This window comes from Python bivittatus, unplaced genomic scaffold, assembly GCF_059951505.1.
Source record: "Python bivittatus isolate LINGU-HERP-01145 unplaced genomic scaffold, Pbiv_v1 ctg000220_np1212, whole genome shotgun sequence".
Classification (NCBI taxonomy): domain Eukaryota; kingdom Metazoa; phylum Chordata; class Lepidosauria; order Squamata; family Pythonidae; genus Python; species Python bivittatus.
In genome coordinates this window covers 9,557,704-9,583,787 of record NW_028277048.1, presented here as the reverse complement: position 1 = coordinate 9,583,787, position 26,084 = coordinate 9,557,704, and the positions used below count along the sequence as shown (strand labels likewise).

Genomic DNA, 26,084 nt, shown 5'->3' with positions numbered 1-26,084 from the left:
CTGAGTGGGAGACTGGATTAGAGGATCTCCAAAGAGCTTTTCCAACCCTTATATTCTGATTCCATTAATGTATTTAATCAGATTATAAAAATACAAGTGCACAGAGGTGAAAATCATCTGTCAGCCCAAATGAATTGAGTGGATTCAGATGTACCTGATTTGAGCGCACAGTTTAAATTCAATCAAAAATCCAATTTGGAAAGTCAATACAATTGAATTTGGGAATGCACATACTGGAAAAACTCTGAAATACAGCTTTTCTGCTCTATTCTTCTGTGTCCCAAATAATTCTCTGCAACAGTAGATTACGAGATCACTGTTAGTACAAGATCCTCATAGGAAGCAATGCTGATTCCCTCCAGTTGGGGGTAGCACTGATATACGTGCATCAACCCATAGGCTGATATGACACAATCTTGCCTTGAACTCTAAGGTAGAAGACCAGCAGTGACGCAAAAAAGTACACACACGCATTCGGGCAATGTTTATCCAAGCATGCACAAGCAGAACACAAAGCAAACACTTTCTGTCACTTACCTAAATGTTTCATCAGAGCCAGGGGCAGGATGACACTAGCGCTGACGACAATTATTAAAATTTGCCCATTCATGTACCACTCGCTGAAAATAAAGCATCACAATAAGATGAATCCATGAACAGTATAGTTATATTTCTCTCTCTCTCTCTCTCTCTCTCTCACACACACACACAGTGAACAGTAGCAAAAGAAACCAGGGCTCCTGTGTGTTTAAAGAGAGAATCTGGGCATGTGTCATATTTTCTCATCCTTTTATCTAAAGCACAAATCCTTCTTTTTCGTATGGACCAAAAAGCATGGAGCATGGATACATTTTTGCGTCTGGATACCTGACCTTTTCCCTTCCACATTTAAATCTGTATTTATTTTAATTAGCAAGTATAACCAGCCAAATACCACCCATCCCATTTTTTTCAGAGGGAAAGCTCAAGAGAACTCCACAGATACTGTGTGTACTTTGTACATGGAAAAGCACTGTGCCCCTGTCAGAGGCAAGAGGCAGGCATCCGCCCCGATAGCCCATTGTTACCAAGGACAACATCTGACAGTCATCCAAAGGAATCAAGGACAGAGGAGTCACTTATAAAAGAGTACATAAAAGACACCAAAAGACCACTTTCCCCAACCTGGATTCTCTCCAGGTATGTGGACTTCAAACCCCAAAACTCTCCAGCTAACACAGCCACTGCTGAGAATTCTTACAGCTGATGTCCACACATCTGCAGGGCACCAAGGTTAGGGAAGGCTTAAGAGGAACTGCTGGGGTAGAAGTAATACTTGTCTACGGATGACCACCGCATTCAGGGCAGGAGCTCAATTTACATCTGTTTACAGTTAGCCTTCACTGGATTAAGCAGAAATTCAGAAGGCGTGCATATGCATGCCAGTATGTAAATAAGCGAGCAGTGAGTGACCAAAGTGACCCGAGACTTCTCTTGCATTATGCCGTCTCTTTTTCTTTGTTTGCTGCTTGCAGAGTTGCAGCAGTGCCCAGCTAGTTGGTTTGTTAAGTATTTTATTACAAGGAAATGAACTCTTCTCTGTTCCTAGAGGCAGTCCCACCCGCCTCAGACCTTCTTCCCTCTTAACTATCCTCTCTTTACTCCCCGGATCACAATGCTAGCTATAAGCATGGATGTAGATGCTTGATGCACCTGTGCAGGCACTTATTATTAAAAATAAAATAATAAAATAATTTAAGAATTTCCAGATGCTGTAATCATTCACTGCCCTGAGTCCCAGTATAATATCCTAATGTTGAGATTGTAATACTCTGTAATAAAGAAGTAATCTGTTATTCATAACAGAACTTTTAATGACAAGAATTTATGAGATCAATTAAGGTAGATTAACATGCAAAGAACTGTCCCTGGAGTGCAAAGGAACTGACATAACCTAACATAAGTTTGAAGACTACTTCACAGACCTTTTTCTCTTCCATCTTTACCCCAGTCCATATGAACAACAGGATTTTTTTAGACATATGGTAAAGATGAAATGTGGCTTCAGTTCCACATTTATCTGATTTAGAACTGAAAAAAACAAGATAGCATCACGTATAACATGGTTGTATTTTGACATTCATAAATGTGCTCTAGAAATCCTGTCCATTTTATTGTCTGTGGTAATATGGCAATATTCCAGTTCAACAGCTTTTTCTACAGATTTTTAAAATAGTACGCATAAAAAATGTCATAACTGTTTACTTTTGCAACATCTTGTAGCATAGGAATACCTTTTTAAACATCTTCCCCTACTTTACATAACTTGTGAACACATACTGCCTAATAACCTTTTTTAAATTGCAAAAAAAACCCTCCTTCTGTTCTATGACACATAAATGACCTTAGATACAGGCTTTTTAAATGGACATTCCCACAATGTAAACTCTCCTTTAAATACAGTTGCCTCTATTTCCTTCCAACTTTCAACAGCATAGTTTTTTCAGACATGGTTGTCAATTGTGTAAGGGAGAAAGACAGATACTAGTGGATCTGTCCACTACAAATGCTAACATTTGCCCCACTGTGACAACCAATGGCATTTCAGCAGAATTCGTGGTGAAATCCTTTTCTACCCCTAACTCGGGACAGTTTATGATTCACGAGGGAATAATCTCTGTCTCCTTCTCCCATCTTGTTTCATGGGGTGGGACTTAAGTCCTCCAAGCAACAGAGCATTGTGGCTTGGTCCCAGACTCTCCTGATCAGGGGAGGAATGCGAATAGGGCAGCAAGCCCCAGAGGATCCATTTATAGAAGGAAAAATTAGCCAAAAAGACCAGCTGCTTCCTTCCATAAAACTACTCAGAAACCCCTTAGAGCAGCTCTGGAGGAAAAGCTGCAGCAGAGTGAAAGAGGAGGAGGGAAAGAGGCGTGGTCCTCACATGGACATACCATCTCTAATTTCATTTCAGGTCACAATGGCCATAAACTGGCTCTGCAAGGAAAGGTCATTAAGTGTTCAAGTCCTTAAATAATCATGGATCTGGCTGGGTTGTACCTCCAAAGGGACCCTGGAGATCACACAACTCACTTAACCAGATCAGATACTGTAGTAGAGGCATTCATCCAATATGCTAAGCTTGATTAGAATTAACCTTGGTTAGGTTTTCTGGTGGCTTAGCATGCTGTGTGAACCCAACCTATTTAAATAGTTTATGTTCAATGCATATTGCAAACAAGAGAATGGATCGATTCAGTAAACAGATTAAGCATGTTTGGTGAACACAGTCAATATATAATTAAAACTCTGCTGGATATTGTCAATATACTGAATGCTTTCAACTGGGAATCACCCCAGACTTAGGATGCAATGGCTGAAAAATGCCCAAGGGGTAGCAGCAATAGCTAATTAACCACTTAATCCTGGGAAATACCAAAGCAATAGAGAGTATCTGCAGGTCTCTTTGTTTTCCTTTTTGTAATAGATTTGGAGGCAAGCATTTAATTTAACCTCTCCTAGTGTGGATTACAACTTCCATCAGCACTATCCATGTTGACTTGAGATGATGGGAGTTATACTCCAACAAGTAAAGAGCGTCAAGTTGGAGAAGATTGGTGTAATTCAGCCTTTCCTCTCCTCTCCTCTCCTCTCCTCTCCTCTTTCACTGAGGAGCTGCTGCATGTTCATCTGTCCTGTGTAATTTCAAATAGAATGAAGTTAGGAGGACGAAGAGCTGGGAATTGAACTGGATGGCATTTCGCTTACCCGTTGTTCGCTGTCAGCCCTAAGAAGGTTTGGATCACAAGCGGCAGCTCAGATTTAACAATGAACAAGTAACTGGACATGGCTGTGAAAAGAGAAAGCTGTCAGGATCCCCTGAATACCCTTTTTGGGGAAGAGAGAAACAATAAGATTGGCATTTGGTTGTGCACCCTCACCCTCACGCTGGAAACTGGATATTGGTCACAAATCATAATCTCCAAATCAGTTTGTAGTAGTCATAGTAGTAGTAGTAGATTACAATGCCCCACAGAGTCCTTTACTCAGACCTCCTCCTTGAACTCCATCCCCAACTACCAGAAGCAAATGTATGTAAATATACAACACTTTGTTTTCCCTTTCTGAACCAATGGAGAAGTGGGAAGCCCTTACCTCCTATGTTGTGTATTGAGATTATGACAGCAGCCACCACTTTGCCCCCATGGCCAAAGGCCTTCAATCCCAACTGTTCATATGCTCTAATTCCTAGATATGAGAGAGAAAGAGAGAAAGGGTTTGGATTGGTTGGTTTGTAATTCTGGGGTGATAACACCACCAGTCCATTCATCTTACCATTGTTCAGACTATGCTCCTTTCACACTAGCAGTCGACATACTCATCAATCCAGCTGCAGCAGGAACTGACATATTCCTCAACATATCGAGTTAGAAAAGCATGCAGCACTTTGGTAATAATGGTGGCCTGAGGACAAATTGTGCTCTTCAGCCACAATCTGCCTGTGCAACAGAAAGGCCCATCTTTGAATGCCAATCCATCTTCCCGCACGGCCCTCTCAACCAATGTCAAAACCATGTTTCAAGGAATCTGCAGCCTGCACTAATTCCTGTTAAGCCACAGTCCTTGGGGATACTAGATGTTTAATGATGCAAATTGACAGAAGGCATGAATTCTAAGAACAGCAAAAACTTCTGAACACCACTCTGAACTCCCCTAAACACAACCCCCTGCAATAAAATTCTATTTCTACTCCCAATGGGCACTATACCTATGTTCAGTATCTTACACTGTGCCGCATGATAACTATTATGGAGTCTCCTGAACTATGACTTACCGACAACTCCAGCACACTTCAGCAGCAGGTGAATGGAATAGGAGGAGAGCAAAGCAATGCAGACCAAAAGGACCCTGGGAGAACGACAAAAGTAGATGTCAACCCAGCCCTCCTCCCACAGAAATGGCCCTACTCTGGAATGCCTCTTCTCTGGAGACAAAGAGAATTCTTTCCATCCTCGTCTGGACTGCAAGTTCTAGCCAAAACCTACCTGAACTTTCACAAGTTCTATCCAATCCCTGCTTGGGGTTTAGTTCTTACAATCCATTCAGCAGCAGTCCCACAGGTAGAAACTATGGCTGAGTTTCTACCTGCTTCCTCCACCTTGGGTTGTGAACTTTTCCTGGGTACCATGCTGTGGGAGTTACACTCACACAAAGAGGATGATTCCTGTATTCCTCATGGCATAGGCCAGGCCCAAGATGCCACTCCCCATGATGGCGTTGCTCAGATTAAAGACTGACATCCCAAACGAAGTCTTTCCCTCAAACTGCAGCCAAGATTTAAGAAAAGAAACAAAAACCAAGTTTCAGAAATTGGGTGGAAAGAAGCCTTTGGGGCATGTGGAGAACAAAGCACTAACCCTAATATAAATATAATACATGATGATGAAGTGAAAAAAAATGATACCAACAGTGCCATTATATGTCCAAGGGTCATCCAGAAAAGAAACTTGAAATGGCAAAACATCTGGCCTGCATGAATGTCCCTATATTGTTACCAGTGTTATTATGTAGTGTCCGATATATTGCACTGTGCCAGTCTGATTCTTATACATCTATTTCTTATGCCATATATTTGTGAATGTCTGAATGGACGTGTATGAAAAATAGAGTACATAAGACCCACTCACAGCAAGCCATAAAAGGAGGAGCATTTGCCCTGAAATGTTTCATTTTATTCAGCCTGTGGAAACATACCCGAATTAAGACTTCTAAGACACAACAAAAGATGGTTCTCAGAAGAAGAGATGGTTCCAGCATGAACAGAATGAAGCTATGGCAGTCAAGTGAAAACATGGGTGGGTGCTATACTACTCCAGAGCCATGATATAAATAGATAATAAAACATAATGAGGTAATACTTCTAAAAAAACCCACATAATATCCATGGGCAACATCCAGTAGAAGCCTGAGATATTCTTGGAACCATAAACTATGTTTCACTTGCAACAGTTGTGCAATGACATTTTTCCCCCATGTAAAAAAATAAATGACGTGCAAGGAAAATACTTCAATCCTGTTTCATTAGGGCATGCTGGATTGATAGATGTTTGCAAACTGCATTAAGAGACAGCTGACAGATTTGAATTTTACTACCAAGGGGAATTGCTTTGCAGGGGATTGGGAATCAGCAGGAGCTCGCTGCTTTCATCACAATGACGGAAGTAGTGCCACGGCACCCCACTGCAAGCTCTGCCCTATCGTATGTGCAGGCAATGAGTGCCACGTTGCACATATAAGAAGGGCAGGCCTTGCATCACAGCTCTACTTTCGTCATTCTGCACTCCCTGTGGACCCAGCTGAGTTGGAGATATCGGAGTGACATCATCACCTACATCAGTGAATTGGCTCAGTTTCTTGCTGGCAGTGTGAGGCAAGAACCCATCTTGTTCTGCTGAAACACGTTCCTCCTCCTCATACCTGAAATGGAAGGAAAAACAGGAAGGGTCAGTACAGTCCTACACCAGAGCTGTACCTGTTTAGCATCACAAATCAATGGCTCAAGCTAAGTATTATAAACTCAAGGCATGCTCTGTTCTAATTCGAATATCTGAATCTTTAGAGATGATGGAAAGGAACCAGACAATGTAAACGGATTCTCCTTGCCCTTACTATGCCCAAATGACTGATATCGCAGCATTGGAAAGATAAATGTATGGCCCCATTTAGTCAATGGATTGAAGACCTGATTGCACTTGCTACTTGCCAGCGGATTGCCTAGAGATGTAGACTTTGTATGGACAAGTATAATGAAATATGGGACTCATTTATATAAAATACACTGGGTTAAAAAAAATGACAGTCATATAAATGTATTAGAAATAAATACATACTTGAATAACATTTGCATTAGATAAGTATTTACTATAGAATTGTAATTGTTTACTGTTACAATGACATATCAACTTTTATTTCTTTGTTGTATTTCTTTCACTTTTTTGTTAAAGCACTTTCTATGTGTTTTCTCTTCTGAATCATAAAAATTAAATTAAAAAAAGAGAGACAATGGAAAGGAATGGAAGGAGAGGAAACAGAAAGTAGATGAAACCATCATGTGTTTTTGTAATTAACATAAGTATTGAACTATTAATTTGATTTACATATTGTTTTGGTTGTTCTAATAAAATGAAAGTGTTAATTTTTAAAAATATATATTTGGCAATCTTGACTCTCTTGCCAAATTCTGATGCAACTGTACAATGAAACCAGTGCATTAATGTTAATGAATTAAATTACTAGTAAGCTTTGCCTTTGCTTCATGTATTTAGAGATAATTACCGTGTCGGGTTGTAACAATTATCCTGAATTGGGAACAGCTAGACCAACCTTCCCCAATCTGGTACCCTCTTGGGCCAATCCAGATCTGTTGGACCAATTCCCAGAATCCCTAACAACAGAGCCAGTGGCATGAGATGGAAAGTAGTCCAAAACCTCTTAGTGGCACAAGTTCCCTTACTCTTGCTTAATGGAGAGGCTGGACAGGGATGTGCGTGACTATGAAGGAACAAAACAACAACATTCTCAATCATTCTGATTCATCATTATGCCAGACTGGGCAGTCAGGGTTTGGAGCCTAAGCTGAACTTCCATTCACAAAAGGAAACTTCTGCCCAATCCCTCCATAGCCTCTCGTATCATATCATATTCCTCCGGGGTGGGCAGAAACAGATTTTAAGAAATCACAGAGGGCTGCAGTAGGAATATACTTGCAGTAAATCCATTTGTCCCAAAATGGTTTCATATATAGAAGGGATATAGAATCTGAGCTATTCAAATGGTGAGTCCTCCAATATGTCCTGTATCAGCCTAGGCTCTGTCAGCTAACCGACCAGCTTCTACTCTCTGCTCTTCCTCTCAGAGCATTCTCAACCGATGAGGCAAAGAGTCTGTGCAATTCTACAACGAGGTTCCACAGAGAAGACCTACTTCTTCTCAAACTGCAGGCTCTGTTTAGCCATCACAGCTAGCAGTGCTGCCCTCTATATGAATCTACCTAAACAGATGTCAGCTATTCACTATCACCAAGTCTCACAGCAGGAAATTCTTCCTGAGAACAGAATTTCCATATGTCAAACCTGAGATCAGGCCTTGTAAACGGTCCTGCCATGGTTACTTTCTCTTGCCATTTAGTGATCCAATGCCAAATCTGGAGCATGAAAAATGGTTATTCAAATGTAGCTTAAGGAGGCATCTGCCATTAATTTCTGGACCACATAAACAACTGGAAATTTGATACCCTTGCTACTGAAGGTGCCTGTTGATTATGCAAAATGGTGCTTCCTGTTGTCAGTGCAAAGAAGGAACATGTGAGAGTGCCAAATCAAGCCAATGACCTCTGATAGTATTCCTACCTAGCACCTGGAAGGAATGACACATCTTCACCACAGGGTGCGAACCCAAACAGTTTTTGGGTAATTTCAGTGAAAATAAAAAAGAGAAAAAAGGCCTGAATTGGAAGCTTGGCAGAACACACAACTAAGAGGGTTTTTTCTGCTGGCACAGCACTTTCTAAAACTTTGGTGCTTAGACTGATGATCGGTGTACTAGTTTTGCCAGTATTGCTTCTCAACCTGTATCTTTCTAAATTACCAATGGCGTTGCCTCCAGGGCTCTTTGTGTTACAGGATTTTTTCCCCCATGTGGGGAACTACTCTGATGGCTCTTTGCCTAACCTGAATTCCTGCTTTTCTGGCTTCCATCCTGCCTGCCTCAGTTAATTTTTATCTTTCTCCCATGCTGCCCAATTCTGCATGCCCAGCCCTCTCTTCTTCCTAGCTTCCTAACTAAGAATATGTGAATTGTCAATTCCACTCCCTTCCCCATTTCCCCAGTCTTAATTTCTTTCTGTTCCATTTCTATACTTATTTGTGCTTGTTTTGAAGGCTGCACAAAAGTTTATATACAATTATTATGCACATTTCTCCTAAAATTCACAATTTATATACACATTTTCCTAATATATAGATACAAGTTCCAAAAGTGTGGGGTTTATTAATTGTAATTTAATATTTTAGGTTGTTTCTTGTTCCCCTTTCAATTGTAAGCTACTCATCTTTCCTTGCAATAATCATTCAATAATCTTTGCATTTTGTGCTTTCTGAGCTGTGACCCACATCTGCAAAGTGCAGATATTGTGGGAACATAAATGTATGTTCCAGATTGCAAAACTTCAGGAATTGTGAATTCAGTTAATTTTCATTTAAATGTAGTTCTTGCTGAACAACTACTTGTTCAGTGATCATTATTATGGTGCTGAATGAGGTTCTCATAGTTGTGGCTGTTGCAGCGTCCCTGTGGTCATGTGGTCACTATGTGGGTGCTTGGCAACCATCTCGCAATTATGATGTTGCAGCATCCTGCAATCACATAATCACCATTTGTGACCTTCACTGCCGGCTTCCAACAAGCCAAGTCAATGGGGAAGCCAACAGGAGGTCACAAATGGCGATCATGCGACCATGAGACATTGCAACCATGTGGGAGTCACCTAACAGCAGCAACTGGGACTGCCGCAACTGCTGTCATAAGTCAGCATGGTCACGTGACACTGTGCTTTACAACGGTGTTGCTTAGTGACGGAGTTACCAGTCCCAATTACCATAGTTAAGTGAGGACTACCTGTACATTTGTTTATTGTGTTTATATCTCACCTTTTCTCTGGGAGTTCAATGTGGTGTACATACAGAGTCTCCCCCTTATTTTATCCCCATAAGTGTGAGGTAGGCAGGACTGAGAGTATGACTGGTCTAAAGTCAGTTGTCAGTTTCACAATCAAGCGGGAACTTGATCTGGATCTCCTGGTCCCAGTCGAACATCTTACACTACACAGGGTGTGTTACAAACCAATTTCTCTACCAAAGACTCACCCATCCTCCAGGACAGCTGCTTTGTCACTATCAAGTATGGTACCGTTCAGTCTTTCAGTGCCGATCTCACTTCCCATCTTTTGCAGTTCCATCTTTGCAGTCAGTGGGGCGTTTGCACACAGATGTGGATAACGTCTTCAGTCAACCGCCAACAGCAGCAAGAACAATGAATTGAGTTCAGCAGGACACCTGAGGACATGGAGAAGACTTCAGCAAACAGCATTCAATGATATTGGGTGGGGGGAGGCTGGAATAGGGTGGTACTGAGAATCCAAATACTAAATATTCTACTCCCAGCCACAGGAAGGGTGTGGGGGGGGGGGAGAGGAAGGGAAGGGAAGGGAAGGGAAGGGAAGGGAAGGGAAGGGAAGGGAAGGGAAGGGAAGGGAGGCGCTGCCAGAATAGCTTTGCCACTATAATGAAAAGGTAGTGCATGCCAGGAAACATACAGAGATTCCAACCCCATGCCTGGGGGAGAGTCTGTCCTGACAGAGGGTAGGTGAGGAAGGATGTCAGCCTGTTCCCTCTCCCACCCACACCTTTAAGCATGAGTTGGCAGGCTGCTTCACTAAGCATTTTCACACATCTGTACGCTACTGCTGAGAAAGATGGCACGTACTTAGTGGTGTGCAAACCGCTCTATCAGCCCTCCTCCCCTAACAATAACTATTATACATTAAGGTAAGACAAAACGCTACACTCATGGGGGAAGGCACATTAGCCATTTGTGTTACTTTCTCCTGCATTTCTCAAAGATCCTGGCTTGAGAGAGGATGCCTTTTGTTGTAGCTTTGTGTGAGGAAGGGAGGGAGTCTTTGAAAAGGAAGACACAGAAGCTGTGTAGGAAGCATGTGGAATGAATACAGTGGTTGCATTCACACCACAGGATTACTGAATTAACTCGTTTCTGTTGAATCAATTCATTTCTGTCTCATTTCTATGGAGTACAATGAATCCACATTCACCAAACCTGCAGGGTTCACCTAACAGGCTAAGCCACCATAAAACGAGCCAAGGTTAAAACCAACCAGCCCATTGTCTGAATGCAGCCTTTAGCTCTTAAACTGAACTAGTTAAGCAAATTTCATGGACCCAGCCATAACTGGGAAAGAAATCTCACTCCTAAACACACAGAAAGAATAAACCTCAAATTTGCAGAGCTACCTTCTTCCTCAGTTAGCGGTTAGTGCATTTCATCCAGACTCTTTTCTACTTTTCTCAACCTGGTACCCTCCAGATGTGTTGAGGATACAACACGCACACGTGCCGATTAACATCCACTCTCATTCACTCTTGTAGCTTCAAGTGATTCATCTGCTCAATGCTCCATTAAAGCCAGTGGGCTGCAAGAGATCCCTCAGCCTACACTTTCTGACCTGAAACAGCCAATTTATTCCACTTAAGAGTTTGTTTTAGGCTTTATATTTGTCAAAGTTTTTGGAAGGGGGCTTTGTTTCAGTCTTTGTGGGTTTTTTGGGGGGGGGTTGGGTTTTTTTGTTTTTTTTGCTACTAACCCTGCTCACTTCAGCAATATTGGGCATCGTTGCCCCACACAATAATTGCATTATCTTCAATAACAGTGCTGCCTTGGGGGCAAAAAGAGTTGTTCATTCTGACCATTATGGTCTATAGACCCACTACAGCCACGATTTCAGTGAACAGTTTCCAGCATATAGTGGACACTATGGGCACTCCTCTATATCCTTGAGTGAATGCATAGTGGTTGTATGGGATAATTTAGGCAAAGTGAGGGGAATCAAACTCACTGATGGAAGCTGTAGTCCAAAACTCAGTTGGAGGGCGGTAACCTGGAGAAACTGATGTTGGAGTTCAGTTCAGGCAGTCTGACCAAAAGATGAAGCAAAAGGGATGCTTGAAGATGGTAAGATTTTAAACTCTATTTAGGATGCAGAAAGGTGGGTCTGGCAGGTCTGAATAAGCAGGCACCATACACTAAGACATTCTCTACCTAATAAGGTAAGCCTAATTAACATAAAAGGCTGTGTTGTTCCCACCACCCCAACCAGCAGTCTGCTTCTTAGGTCCTTTACTTACATTACAAACTGAATTCAAGAGTTAAAGCTTTTACCCATCTCTGTAAATTAGAAAAATTACAGTGCATGTTTGCCAGGCAAATTGTGCAGAGGCCCCAGGTCTCTGAGCCTCCCAAACACTGAAGATAGTAACAAGTTTCTGCAGTACAGTATTTTCTGGAAGGGCAGTTAGGTTTCTAACCCACACCATACTATAAATTTAATAGAAGAGAAATCCTGAGGGGAGGGGGGAAGGCAAAATTCCTCATTCCTCAATCAAACATCATGTTATGTTAAATGCATGTTTGCATTTTCACATTTCTACCCAAACCAGAGGCGTCAGGTAAATGAGACCTTTAACTTTTATCCCATTCCACAGTAGTCTAATTAATCCCTCCCAACTTCTAGCTGTCTGGAAGAGAGCTCCCATCAATCACAATGGGAACAGGTTACGAAAATATAACTACAGACTCAAGAGACACACAGCCTCTGGGACCCAGGAACCCAAGGGTTAACTGTGCCACCTGGGAAAAAGCTCTGAGGCTGGGTGGGGCAGAAATGCAAATAGGGATGTCTGGTTGGTGCCTTGATCTTTAACCGCATCCTTCCCTCGGAGGTATATTCCCACAGAAAACATAGAACAAGTGCTTTTTATACTGGCTGGGATGGGCCAATGGGTTCCACCAGGCTTGGGAATAATAACCGTAACTGTGAAAGTTCCTCTTTCAGGCTGTGGGAGGTATAAAACAGCTACTATAGAGAATCCTTGTCCTCTAAATACTGTGAAACTACAGCCGTTCCAGACAGCTTGTCCAATGCAGCAACATTGGGAGGCTCGCTGTCCCTATGGCATGTAAGGGGGTGAATGCAAAAGCTGCATAAAGTTTGCGGCTATATGTCCTTTCCAAAACAAAGGGTGACTAGGCTCCTGAAACATGCTAAGCCAAAACATGGCTGAGTGATTTGAGGCTCAATGTATTGTGTGAAACCCATCCCCGTGATTTAGCTTGCTATTCAGTGTGTTGGGTTACTCGTTCATTAATCCAGGCAATGGGGTTAACCATGGTTAAGTAACCAAGGGTAACTGTCCTGCAAACACAGCTGACTGATGTCCCAGCCTTGGCCTGGTGTTTCCATTTGGTCATGTCACTTGTGATTCTAGGTCAGGGGTTCCTAAACTTTCTGCCATCACATCTCCCTTTAGTGTTATCTTAATGTATACACTTCTCCTAAAAATCCAAACATCAAAATTAAAACAGTACAATGAAACTTTGGGAAAGGTGGATTTATTAACTAAAAGGTTCTTCATACCTCCCCTGGACTCTGCCTGCACCTCCCCAAGGGAGGTACACATCACAGTTTGGGAAACCCTGTTGTAGATGACCTTCCAGAAACACACCTAGGGTGCTAAACAGGTGCAAACACAGGAGTTGGGATCTGGGCAAAAGGAAAGTCTGGCCTGATGTGGTTGAACTAGGAAAGGCAGACAACCCACAAGAACTTGTTCCCAGGACACTCCTAAAGTAAAAGGGGTGGGAAGAAAAAGAAAAAAAGAGGGCGGGAAAGAAAAATCAAGAATTTAATATCAGCCTTAGCCAGGCTTTATGGTGCTTCCTTTCTGCAATATGAAATATAATAGTTAATTGTCCATCCTTTGGCCATAGAAATGAAGCACCAGTGGGCTACTGGTTTGTGGACTTCTTTAATCCTTCCTACTGGTGAACTTTTCTCACGAGCACAACTATGACTGACAGTACTAATTAAATATGTTTATAAAGTGGCTTCTTCCCAGAGAAATGTGCATGAGATGACAGTAAAAGAATGATGTCATTAAGTTTAACAGTATCTCGTATGAAGGACTGCCTTTACCTAGAGGTTTTAAGAGTTTTACCCAGGGTTTTTAAACATCTGGTTAAACACTGTGATTTATATTAATTGTAGTTAATAACAATGATAACAATGGGTTTACACATTGCACAAAACCATAATATGGTTCTGATCTTGCTATAGATAGTCTAAACCTATCTTGTGACAATAGTATAATTTGCAAATCATGGTTTGGGGCTTAGTATGAGTGAATGCATCCAGTCATGGCTTGTTTAATAAACCTCAATTAAGCAAACCATGAATCCAGATCTTATTACCGAGGAAATACTTCAGTCCTTTTCTAAAGATCAATAAACTGGATTGAAATTATATACATCTAAACCATTCACAAACAACAGACTCACTGTGCACACAACTGGGCACTCATAATCAGGGGCCAAACATGACTAAGATGTCATTTCACCACAGCACAAGCACTGTGACCCCAACAATCATCATCTCATTTCTAGGTATGAAATATCAGCTTGATTTGCAGTGATGAGGGCTTATCTCTATGCTGGGCATGGGAAACTTGTTCAGCCTATGGGCCCCAATCCCTCAATGAAACCCCCCAAGAGACGAGGTCAGCAGTGATAGGAAAACAACCAAAAATGGCTGTACCCAATAGCAGAAGGGTCATTTCCTTTTTGTCTCATAAACATACACATATGAAACACTTGCATTTTCTTCTCTTCTCACTTTTTTTCTCACTTTTTTACTTTCCGTCCACTGATATCAATTAACTCTTTTCTGATCACAAGAGAAGACTTTTGGGGAAGGGTACTGATGTAACCCTGCCCTTCTATACGTCACGGTCACCATGAAAATTTGCCAATGCAGAATATTAAGCTTTTCAAGGAGCCTCTACCCCCACTAACTGAAGTACAAAAGGAAAAAAGGAGATAAACTCAGTCTCCCGCCAATTTATTCAATATAACTAGATCTTATTAATGACATAAAAGCAAGCTGGATGATTTTCTGGTGAGTTGGCAATTCTGTCTCCAAGGATTGCGTGTTTCCAAGGAATTTTATGGTAACATTACAAGTATCTTGGCTGGGAATATGAATGCATGTGTACTTTTATATACAGATAATGTCCTGTTGTTGGCTGAGAACCTGAATGATTTACAGGGAATGTTCAGTAGATTGTATGATGCAACACAGAGTACAGATCTAAAAAATAAATGATCAAAGATCATGGTAGCTATGTTTGACAGAGGGAAAGAAGTGAACAATGTCAAGTTATACATAAAGAAAAATTAGAACAAGGAGATGAATTTCTGTACACTGGCAGAATATTTACAAAACATGGGAAATAGATAGGGAAATGTTAAGATATACAGCACTAGTAGAAAGGTAGTATATGTTCTGTAGTGAGAAATCAATGTTTAAAAAGCAAAATTTGCTGTATAAAGGAGCATGTTTCTGCTACTTTGCCATATGGAAGTAAGAGTTAGGTGTGTCAGGGGAAATACAGAAGTCAATTGAATGCAGTGGCAATGGGTTACTTGTGTGATAACAAGGCAGAATCAAAAATAAATGGATGATGAATTACTGTAAATTGTATACAAAGGTAAGTGTCCAGTATGAAAATAGTAATGTGAAATGGCATAACTATATAGCTGAAAGATTTATACATTCTGAAGAGAAACCAGAGTATGACACATACAGTAGAGAAAGTGAATGAGGATCAAATTGCAAAACAAATATATGAAGAGTGAATAGGCCAAGAACGATCAAGAAAATCATGGGTCTTTCTCAGTGATCTCAGCCAAGATCCTTAAAAAGACAGATGTAAGCATACATACAAAATTATGGCAAAAGAGTGATTTCAAATAACTACATTGGTCGATGAACTGAAAACCCACCAGACTAGGTATAATAAATGTATGGCATGTTTCAAATGACCTGCCCAGACCAAACTGGAATAGTTTTTAATAATGAAAAAGCAAGTTAGAGATATTCTAAACAAACATAAAGAAAATAAAATACGCAATATTCCTGCCAGTGTGGAAATTGAGTTACAATTCCACCTCTAACTTATAACAGGAGAGCAATGATTGGGCGTAGATAGGAGCCACCTCCCTCAAAACAGCCTTGGACACAATCATGACTTTGGAACAATTAAACAACTGATATCAAATTCCTGAAATGTCCTCCTAAAGATGACATTTCCAACCACTGAGTGCATTTCAGGTAATTTACCTCAGAATCAATTTAATTTATTTATTTGTTACATTTCTATACACAATACAACAAAATTGGAATAAGATAAATGGAAATTAAAGATAATTATTTTCTCCCTGAAGAATACAACAAGCAACTTTTTAAGTATAGCCCAGCATTCTGCAACTAAGCCCTCTGAAAATAGGTTGGACTATCACTTCCTTCCAGGACAACTAAAATGAAGGGATTTATAGTCTAATGAATTTAGGGGTTGCAAAGTTGGGGAAAATGTAGGAAGAAGAGTAGGCAGAGGTCAGATGGGTTATGGCTCCTGACCTGTACTTTAAAAGCTGTATAAGTAACTCTAAAATAACTGGTTTAACAGTTATATTTCTTCAGTTAAAAGGTACATGAAGCTTATTAGGCAGCAAATTTATAGCTGAAGTCACAACTGGAGTAGGTAAAAAGCACTGCCTGCATTCACCCACACCTCTTCATAATGTAATGTTTTGTACATTAATTTTACCAAGTCAACCCACATCATCATTCATCACTATGAGATCTTCTGACCTTTTTTGCTATTTTTTCCTCTTAACTAGAATAAATAGTTTAGTGAGAAAAAACAGGAATAGAATCACTAATCTCCAGAAAGGTGGTTTTTCCATAGCACTTTAGTCCTCTGGTTTTGTCTGCAATAAGTGTATATGTTTGTGTGATTTCAGCAACAGCAAAAACCATTTCTCCCTCTCCTGTTATTCGGAAACTTTTTGTACACCCCTACATCCATCTTCTTCTTTGCGACATTCATATCCTACTATTTCTTGGAGAACACAAGTCAGTTTACATGAGGGCATCCCTTAATTTTAGCCCCACAACAATCCTCTAAGGGTTGGGCTGAGAGAGGCCTGTAGTCAAGTGGGGATGTGAACCAGAGACTTTCTGGTCCAAGTCCAACATTTTAATCATCACACTGAGTTTCTTCAGACACTAGAATTCAAACTACCAGTGTACATTTTACAGCAAGCTCTACTCTTTATTCTCTGAGTAAAATATTCCTGTGCATGTTCAGATTTTTTTTTTAAAAAAGTATTATTAAACAAACAATTATTGCTAAATGCCAGTATGATGACACTAATTCTGCGGAAAGGAGATAGGTGTGCAAAGTAACCACAAACCTTTTAGCAGATAATGTCCAGACCTCTAATCTCTAGAATGAGTTATTTTCACAACAACCTGTATTAGCTAACCTCAAGAATCCTGTTATTACAAGCATGTTGTAAATTACAAGTTCTTTCACTGTTGCAGCAGATTGGATCACCAAGCTTGTACAATTGTAAGAGAGTTTCTTTCAACATTATAAAATACAAAACCTTCACAATACCAGGACTCAGCAAAGGTTGGAGCAAGTGAAAAACATTTCTGGTTCTGAAGTTCTAGTACAAAAAATTAAAAGGAGATGCACACAAAGCCAAGGGAAACACCTGCACACACACTCACAAGAACTAATGCATTCAAGAGAAACACCATGGAAAAGGTGGGAGGCTGAAGGAGGCAGGAAGAATGTGTGGCAGTCTTAATACAATCCATTCTTTGCTCAGTGATTTGGGTGGGATCCAGCAGGTTTCTTTGCAATAAACCCAAACAGAAGTTAATGTGTGGACATTATGTGGAAGTTTCAAGAAATACACACAGAATGCAGCAAAGTAATGCAAAAGAAGACTCACATGTGGTTATAGGCTATTTTCCCATACCTCATTTAGTCTACTGTCTTGGCCCATAGTAGCTGGGGATGATGAGCTGTACCCTAAACACATCTGGAGGGCACCAGGTTTGTGTTAGTCATAAATAGGGAGATGTCCCATATTCACTCCTGGGCTCCATTCTGCTGAAAGAGGATGGTCATTGCCTAGTCAGAGGTCAGTCTTTGTGCTTTTACCCAAGAGCCAATGTTATGAAATCAAGTGAAGTAGTTGTCTCTTACTGAAGAGAAACTGTTTTTCTGAATTATTCTGCCTTCCCATTTATAACTGTAGTTAGGAGTAAGCAAGTGTGAAAGGAGAATCAGGTGCAGGGAACATAAGACCCTCTAGATGTTGTTGAACTACAACTCCTAGCATTTTATTCATTTATAATTTATTTATTTATTTATGCAATGTCTATAAGCCACCCATCTCAAGCCAAGTGACTCTGGGCAGCGAACAATTTCAATAATTAAAACCATTAAAAGAATTACAAGTTATACATATAGGCAGCCGACAGTTATCATAAAAATTACATAAAAATCAACAGTGCAACCAGGTAATGGGCCCTTAACACACTGACAGCTGGCATGGCCTACAGCATAGGTTGCTGGGAATGCATCAACATCTGAAGGCCAGAGGTTCTCTACCCTTAAAACATAAAAAATGGTGAGATGGTATCATCAAGTAAACTCTTGGAGTATAAGAGATTTTGTTTATATTCCATCATTCCTCTAGGGAGCCCCAGGTGTGTGTATGTGGGGGGTCACCTTTCCTTTATTTACACAAAAACAACCCTATGACATAGATTGTGTTGAGAACAAATGATTGGGGCAAATTCACCCAGTGGGTTTCAAGGTCGAGCAGAGACTCCCCAGTTCAAGTCCAAACACTCGTCACTATGCCACATTAGCACTGACCTCACTGAACTTCTGTAAGTTTACACACTATTATTACAAAAATCTGTACATTTCACACTAATCTGGGCTGCTTATATGGACCCAAGCTAACCAGGGCCAGGAAAGTGTGAGAATTTTGAATCTGTGTATTTAGGGGAATAAGACATTTGAGTCCTGGGCAAGGTAAAACCACAACATTATGGAAAATCAGGGAAGATACCAAAAGTAGATTCCAATTCCCGGCACCTGCTCCAAATATCAGATCTAATGATAATGACAGAGATATGGGTGTATTTCTGTAGATGCTGAAGAAGTATAAGCTTGCTTACAAGTGAAGCCTTAACTTACCCAGGGAAGATACGGCCATCATACTCAGCTCCTCTACATAAAAGTCGTCCATGCTGCTTAATAATAAAAAATACAACCTTGCTAATATTTACTTGGAAGTAAATCCCACTGAGTTTCAACTTCAGGAAAATATGCACAAATTTGCTTCCTAAATTTGGGCTTGGTTAATCTACCAAAGAAAATATCCAACCTTATTTCCAAACAAATATTGAAATTGATAAAGAAATGCCAAAGTCAGAGGACTATGGACTTAAGCCAGCAAGAGCTGATTACCACTAACCTATCTAGCATTTAGGGCAGTGTTTCTCAACCTTGGCAACTTTAAGATGTCTGGACTTCAACTCCCAGAATTCCCTAGCCAGCATTAAATTCTGGGGATTTTGGGAGTTAAAGTCCAGACATCTTAAAGTTGCCAAGGTCGAGAAACACTGATTTAGAGCCTTAGAGTGAGAGGGATGCTGAGGCTTTTCTGACCCTCCTACTAGGTATTGGTGACACAATTCAGGCCTGCCACCCCTCCCTCTTTCCAAATCAATGTACACTGTGTACAGGAAGGGCCTTATCATCAGATGGCCTGATTCTGCAGAGCTGTTCAAGAAGTGCGGGGATGCTTTCCGTAAATGTGAAAAAGTTGCAACCAAAGAGACTAGATAAGCTATCCGCTGGGTGGGAGTAGAACTTAATCACGTTGTCTGGTGGCTTTCCCCAGCGGGCAAAACAGTGTACAACCTTGCAATCCAAGCTATGGCGAGCTGCTCTATGTATGAGAAGGACTTTTCAGCATGGCCTTCAGACTTTCTTAGAAGACTCACCTGATATCTGTAGCTGCGAGTGGCCTTTCCTTACTGTGGACAGCACTACAGGCAAAATGAAATTGGGAGCCAGAAGACGATTTAAAAGCTCCACGGCCATCACCCCCAAAGCAAGTAACTTCTCTGACAAGACTGCCAGCTTCCCCTCTCCAATGCATAGATACTCTGAAATAAGCTTCATGTGCTAGCTTCAAATTAGGTGACAACACTGGGGAGAGCAACACACAGCAGCAGAGATATGTACAGCACACACCCACTTTAAACAAAAAACACACACCATCCTGACGACAGCCATCAATTGGCAGAAGCAGATCAAGATTTAAAACCAGCATTTTTCCCAGCCTTGCTGTTTAAAGGATCTCCCAAAGCAGAGTCTATATCTTGCCCCCACCTCACCCCCATGTGATTTTCTCCAGGATCCAGATGCTGACAAACATTAGCATGAGCCAGGCCATGCCCAAAGACAACTGCAGCTATTCTTGTCGTTCTTGCTTCGGTTGGAAAAAGTGCTGAAATTGCTTCCAGCTGTATCCATATGCAGCCTGCTTCGTTCTTCTGTTTTCCCCCACGCAACTGTAGGCGCGTGAAGGCAGCCAGACAAATATGTGCCTTCCCCAGCTTAAACTGGAGGTGCTGAGGATGGAAACTGGAAGAAGACAGACTCTGCAGCCAGTCCCTTTCTGAAGTTGCAGGATAAAGGTTTTGTTGTGAGCTGTGAATGAGTTCTCCCTCCAAGAAGCACATTTTGCTTCCTGCGTTAGCTGGAAAGCCCACCTCTCAATTTGCCAGAGAAGAGCTGAGCGTTATTGTCTAGACACAAAATGGGTACTCCAGGCCAATGAAAAAAACTGCAAAGGCCAGAAGATGACAAGGCCTTGATTTATGAATGAAATCAACCTACTGGCTAGGGTTTGGGAGAGTAACTGAGCCGTACGCAATTTCTGTTTGGTTGATCTTCTTAGCTTGTTGAAAGGAGCAGGAACACAGCTTGACCCTAAAGGACCCTGGTTGCAATCTAGATGCAGCTCAACTGCTTAACCCTCCCAGAGTATCCAAGGCTGAAACCAAGCCCAAAATAAAACAAAGAAAAATGCTTCCAAGCCTATATGACATCTCAGGGCTGTTTACACATCATTTGATGACTCAAATTTTCCACTAGTTTAGGCATATGAGTTACAAAGACCTAACCCCCTCAGCTATGATGTTCACGTTGCCTCCCGTACAATGCTTATTAGCATCAGTCCTCCAAAACTGGTTCAGACAAACACCTTCTGAGGGGTACAACTTCCAGTGATCGCTTACATGTCCAAATGTATTATCACGGACAAAAAGCCACAGATAGAATGTCCACCATCAGTTCATACTGTATCAACCAAGACGAGTTCACACATTTTACAAAGCTGTGGTTTGGTCTATACATTCATTTTAATATAAATGCAAACCTATAAACAAAGGTTTACACATGCAGTGGGCTAGGTTCACACATTGCACTAAACCAAAACCAAGCTAACCACATTATGGTTTAGTGCAAAATGTATGAACCCAGCTAGGGCTGTTTCTGGTGTAATCTTTCCAAAGTCTGCTGCTGACTACCAAGGGCAGAGAAACACATTCTCCCTTTGTGAATCAGAGTCAATTCCAAGGAAAACTTGAGCCTTGGCACTTTTCCATTTGGATCCAGCATAGGAGCTAAAGCCCATCCAGGTTTAAAAATAAATACATTCTTTGAACCCAGACCCAAATGGGAAGAAGAGAGAAGGAATGGCTCACTAGACTAGGTTCTATAATAGGGCCCAAGCAGAAGATATGACTATGTGGTGGAGGTGGAAACATGAATTCTTATCTTTTAAAAAATATAGTTAATTACACAGTACGACTTTTTAACAGCATAAAGAAATATACATGTGTGGCAAATGTATACGCAAAAACAGATTTCTAGGGCTGTGCAGGCTTTGAAAGTTGATTCTGAAAAAATGCTTCAGCCTTTACAAAACTCTGTTACATATTTGGAAACCTGGACATTTTTCAGACTTCTGTATTAAGTTTTACTTATTTATTTAGCACATGTCTATACCGCCCTATCACAAGATTCAGGGTAGCTGGAAAAAAAAGTAACTAGTGGATTTCTTCCAGCAGCAAGAAGCAGCAACTTTTTATTTCAAGCTCACTTGGAATCCTAAAAAAGCTGAACCACTTCAGTGAAGAGCAGAGAAGTGTTGCACTTGTAGGAGCTCCAAACACAATCACTGTTGCCTAATAAAGTAGGCAAAGGTGTAAAAAAGGTGCCTCATATAAATGATGTGGGAAACAGATCTAAATGACCAGGTACTCTATCTGCAAAGGGTACAAAAGAGGGTTTAGGTTTGCCCTATTAATTGTGCTGGTGGGAGGAAGGATGTCAGATAAATCTGCCATTATTTTATGTATACCAAAAGAGGCCTATCAGCAAACAAGGCACAAATATGCCAATCTTTTTCCTATGATTCAATCCAGAACTATTGCTGGATTTGGAAGGCATCAAAACTGTCTCTTGCACACAAATTAGTGAGGGCAGAGAAAAATATACATACACACACACACACACACACACCGTTTTAAATCTCTTTCCTAGTTTGGTAACTAATACATTAGCATTAAGTGCTTAAATGGTAATTAAACTTTATATGATGCAATCAAATATAGCGAATTCAAAGACTATCTACGAAGGATCACTAAATATAGATTAATTACTATCCTTCAATACATTTTAAACCAGCCTACAATGCCCACAAGGCAGGAAACAGAGTAACCAGTCTGAGACATGCTAAGTGAGTAAAATGAGCAAGAATAAAAAAAGAGGTGCTGAATGTACTTCAGTTGGAATCATGGCTGTCTGGGGGGACGGCGTTGGGGGAACTGACATCACATGTGCCATGATTTCACTGTGCAAATGATACAACTGATGCAAATTACATAATTCACATGGAATGTTATTAGGAAAGTTATGTTGCAATCTTGCACACATTCCCTAGTATTCCATGCACAAAGGCACTGTACTCTCTGCTAATCCACCTTTCAGATATGTTGGGACTGCAATTCCCAGAATTCCTTTGGCTTTACTGGCTGGGAATTCGTCCTGAAGTCCAACATATGCAGAGGACACCAGGTTGGGGGAGCTGCCCTAAACAGCCCAGAATAACACTCCTTCCCTAGTTGAGTACTCAAATCAACAATCCAGAATTTAAATGCACCCTTTAAGGTAGACTGAGATATTTGGTGCCTCTAGCAGAAAGTACAAATAGAGTTAATGAAATCACTGACAATTTATTGCCTTTTAAAGGAGCCATGCTTGACTAGAGGGAAATATTACTTTTTCAATCATCCTCCCATTATCTGTGATAGGCCACTTTATACAGTAATGCTAAAATTATGGCAGCACTAAATGGATTCAAAAATACATTTTACCGTAAGACTAATTGTATGAACCACCTTGATAGCTCAAGAGGCTAAATGTTAATAAATCGATTTTAGGCCATCTTATGAGCTAGATAACTACTTAACAGGAAGAAGTATATACAATACAGTACTGTATTCCCAATCCCTGCCATGCTAAATATTGCCATCTGCTTCTCCAACAAGACCTCGTTGGTTCCCCTGAGAGATCTCCTGCAACTTCGGATCAATGATCAAGATCTTTGACAGTCTTAATTCTCTTTGAACACGGGACCATTTTGGCAGGATCCGCCCCAAAGTGCACCCAAGTCTAGATGTGTATCCACTGCTCATTTTAGCTAAAGCTCCTGTAGATTAATTGCCTACTATAAAAACCAATAAATATTTGCGTTAGTACCTTTATTTAACCCGCTGTTAGGCTGTTCTCAGCTCCAGGGAAGTTCCATTTTGCGTGTGTGCTTGGAATGTGTGTGTGTGTGTGTGTATACACATACATATCTCTATATATATTTCGAGAGAGCCCACGTGGCAACAACTAATCACTCAAAATAAAACACTCATCCTTTTCACGCCACTGGCTTGCCGAGAGGGCGAGCTACACGCCGTCTCGACCGAAGACCCTGGTTTCTCCCTCCACCTTCCTCAGCCCTAGCATGAACCGCCCCTCCGCGCCCCCTCTTCCCCGCAGAGGCCCCGCTAAAAGGGGTCTGCCTCTCGCTTGTACGCAGCAGCCTTCCCGGCCGAGCCCACCGACGAGCGACCTCGGGACCCAGCCGCCTCCCCATGGTCGCCGAGAGGCACCCCCCACAACTCCTCACCCCTTGGTGACCCCGCGCCTTCGGCCCAAGTTTCCTTGAGGTCCGCTTAAGTCTCCTGTGGACTGCAGGAAAAAAGCGGGTTCTCCGTCCCCAAAGGGCCCCTCTGCAGGGGTGCAGACAGATTTGGAGGGAGAAGGCAAGGGGAACCTCCTTCTCTTCTTCCGGCTTCCCCTCCTAAGCCCGACGACCCCCCCCCCCAACTTTCCTTCAAGTCTGCGGCCGCTCCAACGGGCATCTGATGCAACAGCCCGAGCGAGTTGCAAGAGGAGAAAAAACTCGCGCCTTGTTTCGACCGCGCAAGCCTCTCTCCCCGCGCCGTCCCTTTCTGAACAATGCACTCACGTTCTGCCTTTCTTGGGGGAGAATCGGAGCCTTAGAGATGTTCTTCTCCGAAGAGAGAAGTGAAGTGGCCCGCAGCGAAGGTGCTGGGGATAGAGGGGGCAGCTCTCCCCGCGCGCACAAACATATACACGGAGAGCAACATAGACACACGCACAGACAGACAGGCGAGTGCGTGCCAGCCTCTCAGCCAATCACACCCCGAGGAAGTAGACTTCAGAAGAATGCGGGCTAGGGGCCCACGTGGGAACGGGAGCAGGTGAGGCACGGGCTCCCTCTTTCTTTCTCTCAATCCATCGGAAGCTTCGGCGGTCTTCTGCGGATTCCAGAGCCTAGGAAAATTCCAGCGGACTGAAAAACCTGTGCGAAAGATTCCGTGGTCGGGTTTCATCGTCTGGTTGCTACCAAAGTGTAATGCACCCCCGCACATGAATGTAGCATGCCTTCTGGGGGCTGCAGTTGGGCCTGGTTGGCACACAAGTGTGCAGAGCTTTATTTCTTTGCAATTGATTGTACTCGCCAATGGTTCAGACGTGCGTTTCCTGTCACTTGATGTCAGCACCTGCTGTGTTAATGAGACACTACAGATCTAGTAGTCTGTAAACTCAACATCAGCTTATGCCACCACCATGCTTTTCTACGGATGCAGTAATTTGCAGTGAGTGTCCAGAATGCAGCAAATAAGTTGCAAAGTCAAGAGCTATTTGCGTAGAGTGAACCAGTTGTTATTACAGTTAAATATGTAAACCAGCTCTTTGGCAAATAATTTTGAAAGGTTATATGAAAATTTGCATGCAGCATTTGCAGCATATGAGATGACTCATTTTTACATGAAGATCATTATTAGATGTTGCACCAACATCAACATAGGGGCAATGGTCTGTGATGTTTTCTCTGTATGGGTAAAAACAAAAATTCATATACAGACACGTGAAGATCATGCATAATTTTGCTGTGTACCATGTACACAGCATCTTTCAAAGATCACTGGCTGCCAATTTCTTGCATGTAATAAAACAGACATTATGAAAAGTGCACGAATGATTGTATGGCAGTGATCTTTAAAAAGCAGAGAAGATGCTACTGTCCCACAGAACTGAAGCTCCCAGGAGATGACAAACACAGGATACAAAATAAGTATTCAAATAAATTAACAGAGAAAGTCAATCCACTTTGTGCAACATATATCAAAGTCTAAGCTACAGGACAGATAGTAACAATAAGAGGTTTTGACCACTTCATCGTATTCTCCCACCCCACTCTACCCCACCCCACTCCACCCCAGAATTTTCATTCATTCCCTTCCAGTCCAGCTAGCTAATCAACATAACCCCCTGTGCCTCCTCCTGTATAGTTGGCAGAAATAAAAGAAATGATTGTAGCACAAAATCACAAGATGGCCCTCTGAAAAACCTGATTATTGCTTTGATTCCTGCCAAATTACAAAGAGGGCTGGAATGCCTTCCTTTAATTCAATGAAGACCAAGCTTGCAGCTGATGGGTCACTGGGCCCATTTCCAACTGCATGCAAAATGTTTATTGGGAACCAGTTAATCTCTCAGAATATTCCAAATATCAGGAAGCTATTTCAGAAAACTATTTCAGCTATTTCAGGAGCCAGAGCAAGATTTTAGGGCATCAGGAGATTCACAGTAGAGGTTAATGATCGCACAGTTGTCTAAAACAGCATTTCTCAGCCTCAGCAACTTTAAGATGTGTGGACTTCAGCT

General features: G+C 41.6%; 1 protein-coding gene across 3 annotated transcripts in view; it reads right to left on the bottom strand.

Annotated features, from left to right (window-relative positions):
• Nucleotides 1–24,518, bottom strand: part of SLC38A5 (solute carrier family 38 member 5) — a 42,726-nt gene extending 18,208 nt beyond the window's left edge. The window contains exons 1-8 of one of the 3 annotated variants that reach the window (XM_007435372.3): nt 24,358–24,518; nt 9,903–10,091; nt 6,372–6,456; nt 5,188–5,303; nt 4,814–4,887; nt 4,135–4,227; nt 3,748–3,829; nt 538–620 (exon numbers count right to left, since the gene is read on the bottom strand). In XM_007435372.3, the coding sequence (XP_007435434.1) occupies nt 538–620; nt 3,748–3,829; nt 4,135–4,227; nt 4,814–4,887; nt 5,188–5,303; nt 6,372–6,456; nt 9,903–9,994 (625 nt within the window). In that variant the 5' untranslated portion in view covers nt 9,995–10,091; nt 24,358–24,518. Of the gene's footprint in view, nt 1–537; nt 621–3,747; nt 3,830–4,134; nt 4,228–4,813; nt 4,888–5,187; nt 5,304–6,371; nt 6,457–9,902; nt 10,092–23,594; nt 23,648–24,015; nt 24,035–24,357 lie in introns of those variants that run through there. The other 2 variants (XM_088137848.1, XM_025171285.2) reach the window with 2 other exon arrangements.
• Nucleotides 24,519–26,084: the final 1,566 nt, after the last annotated feature.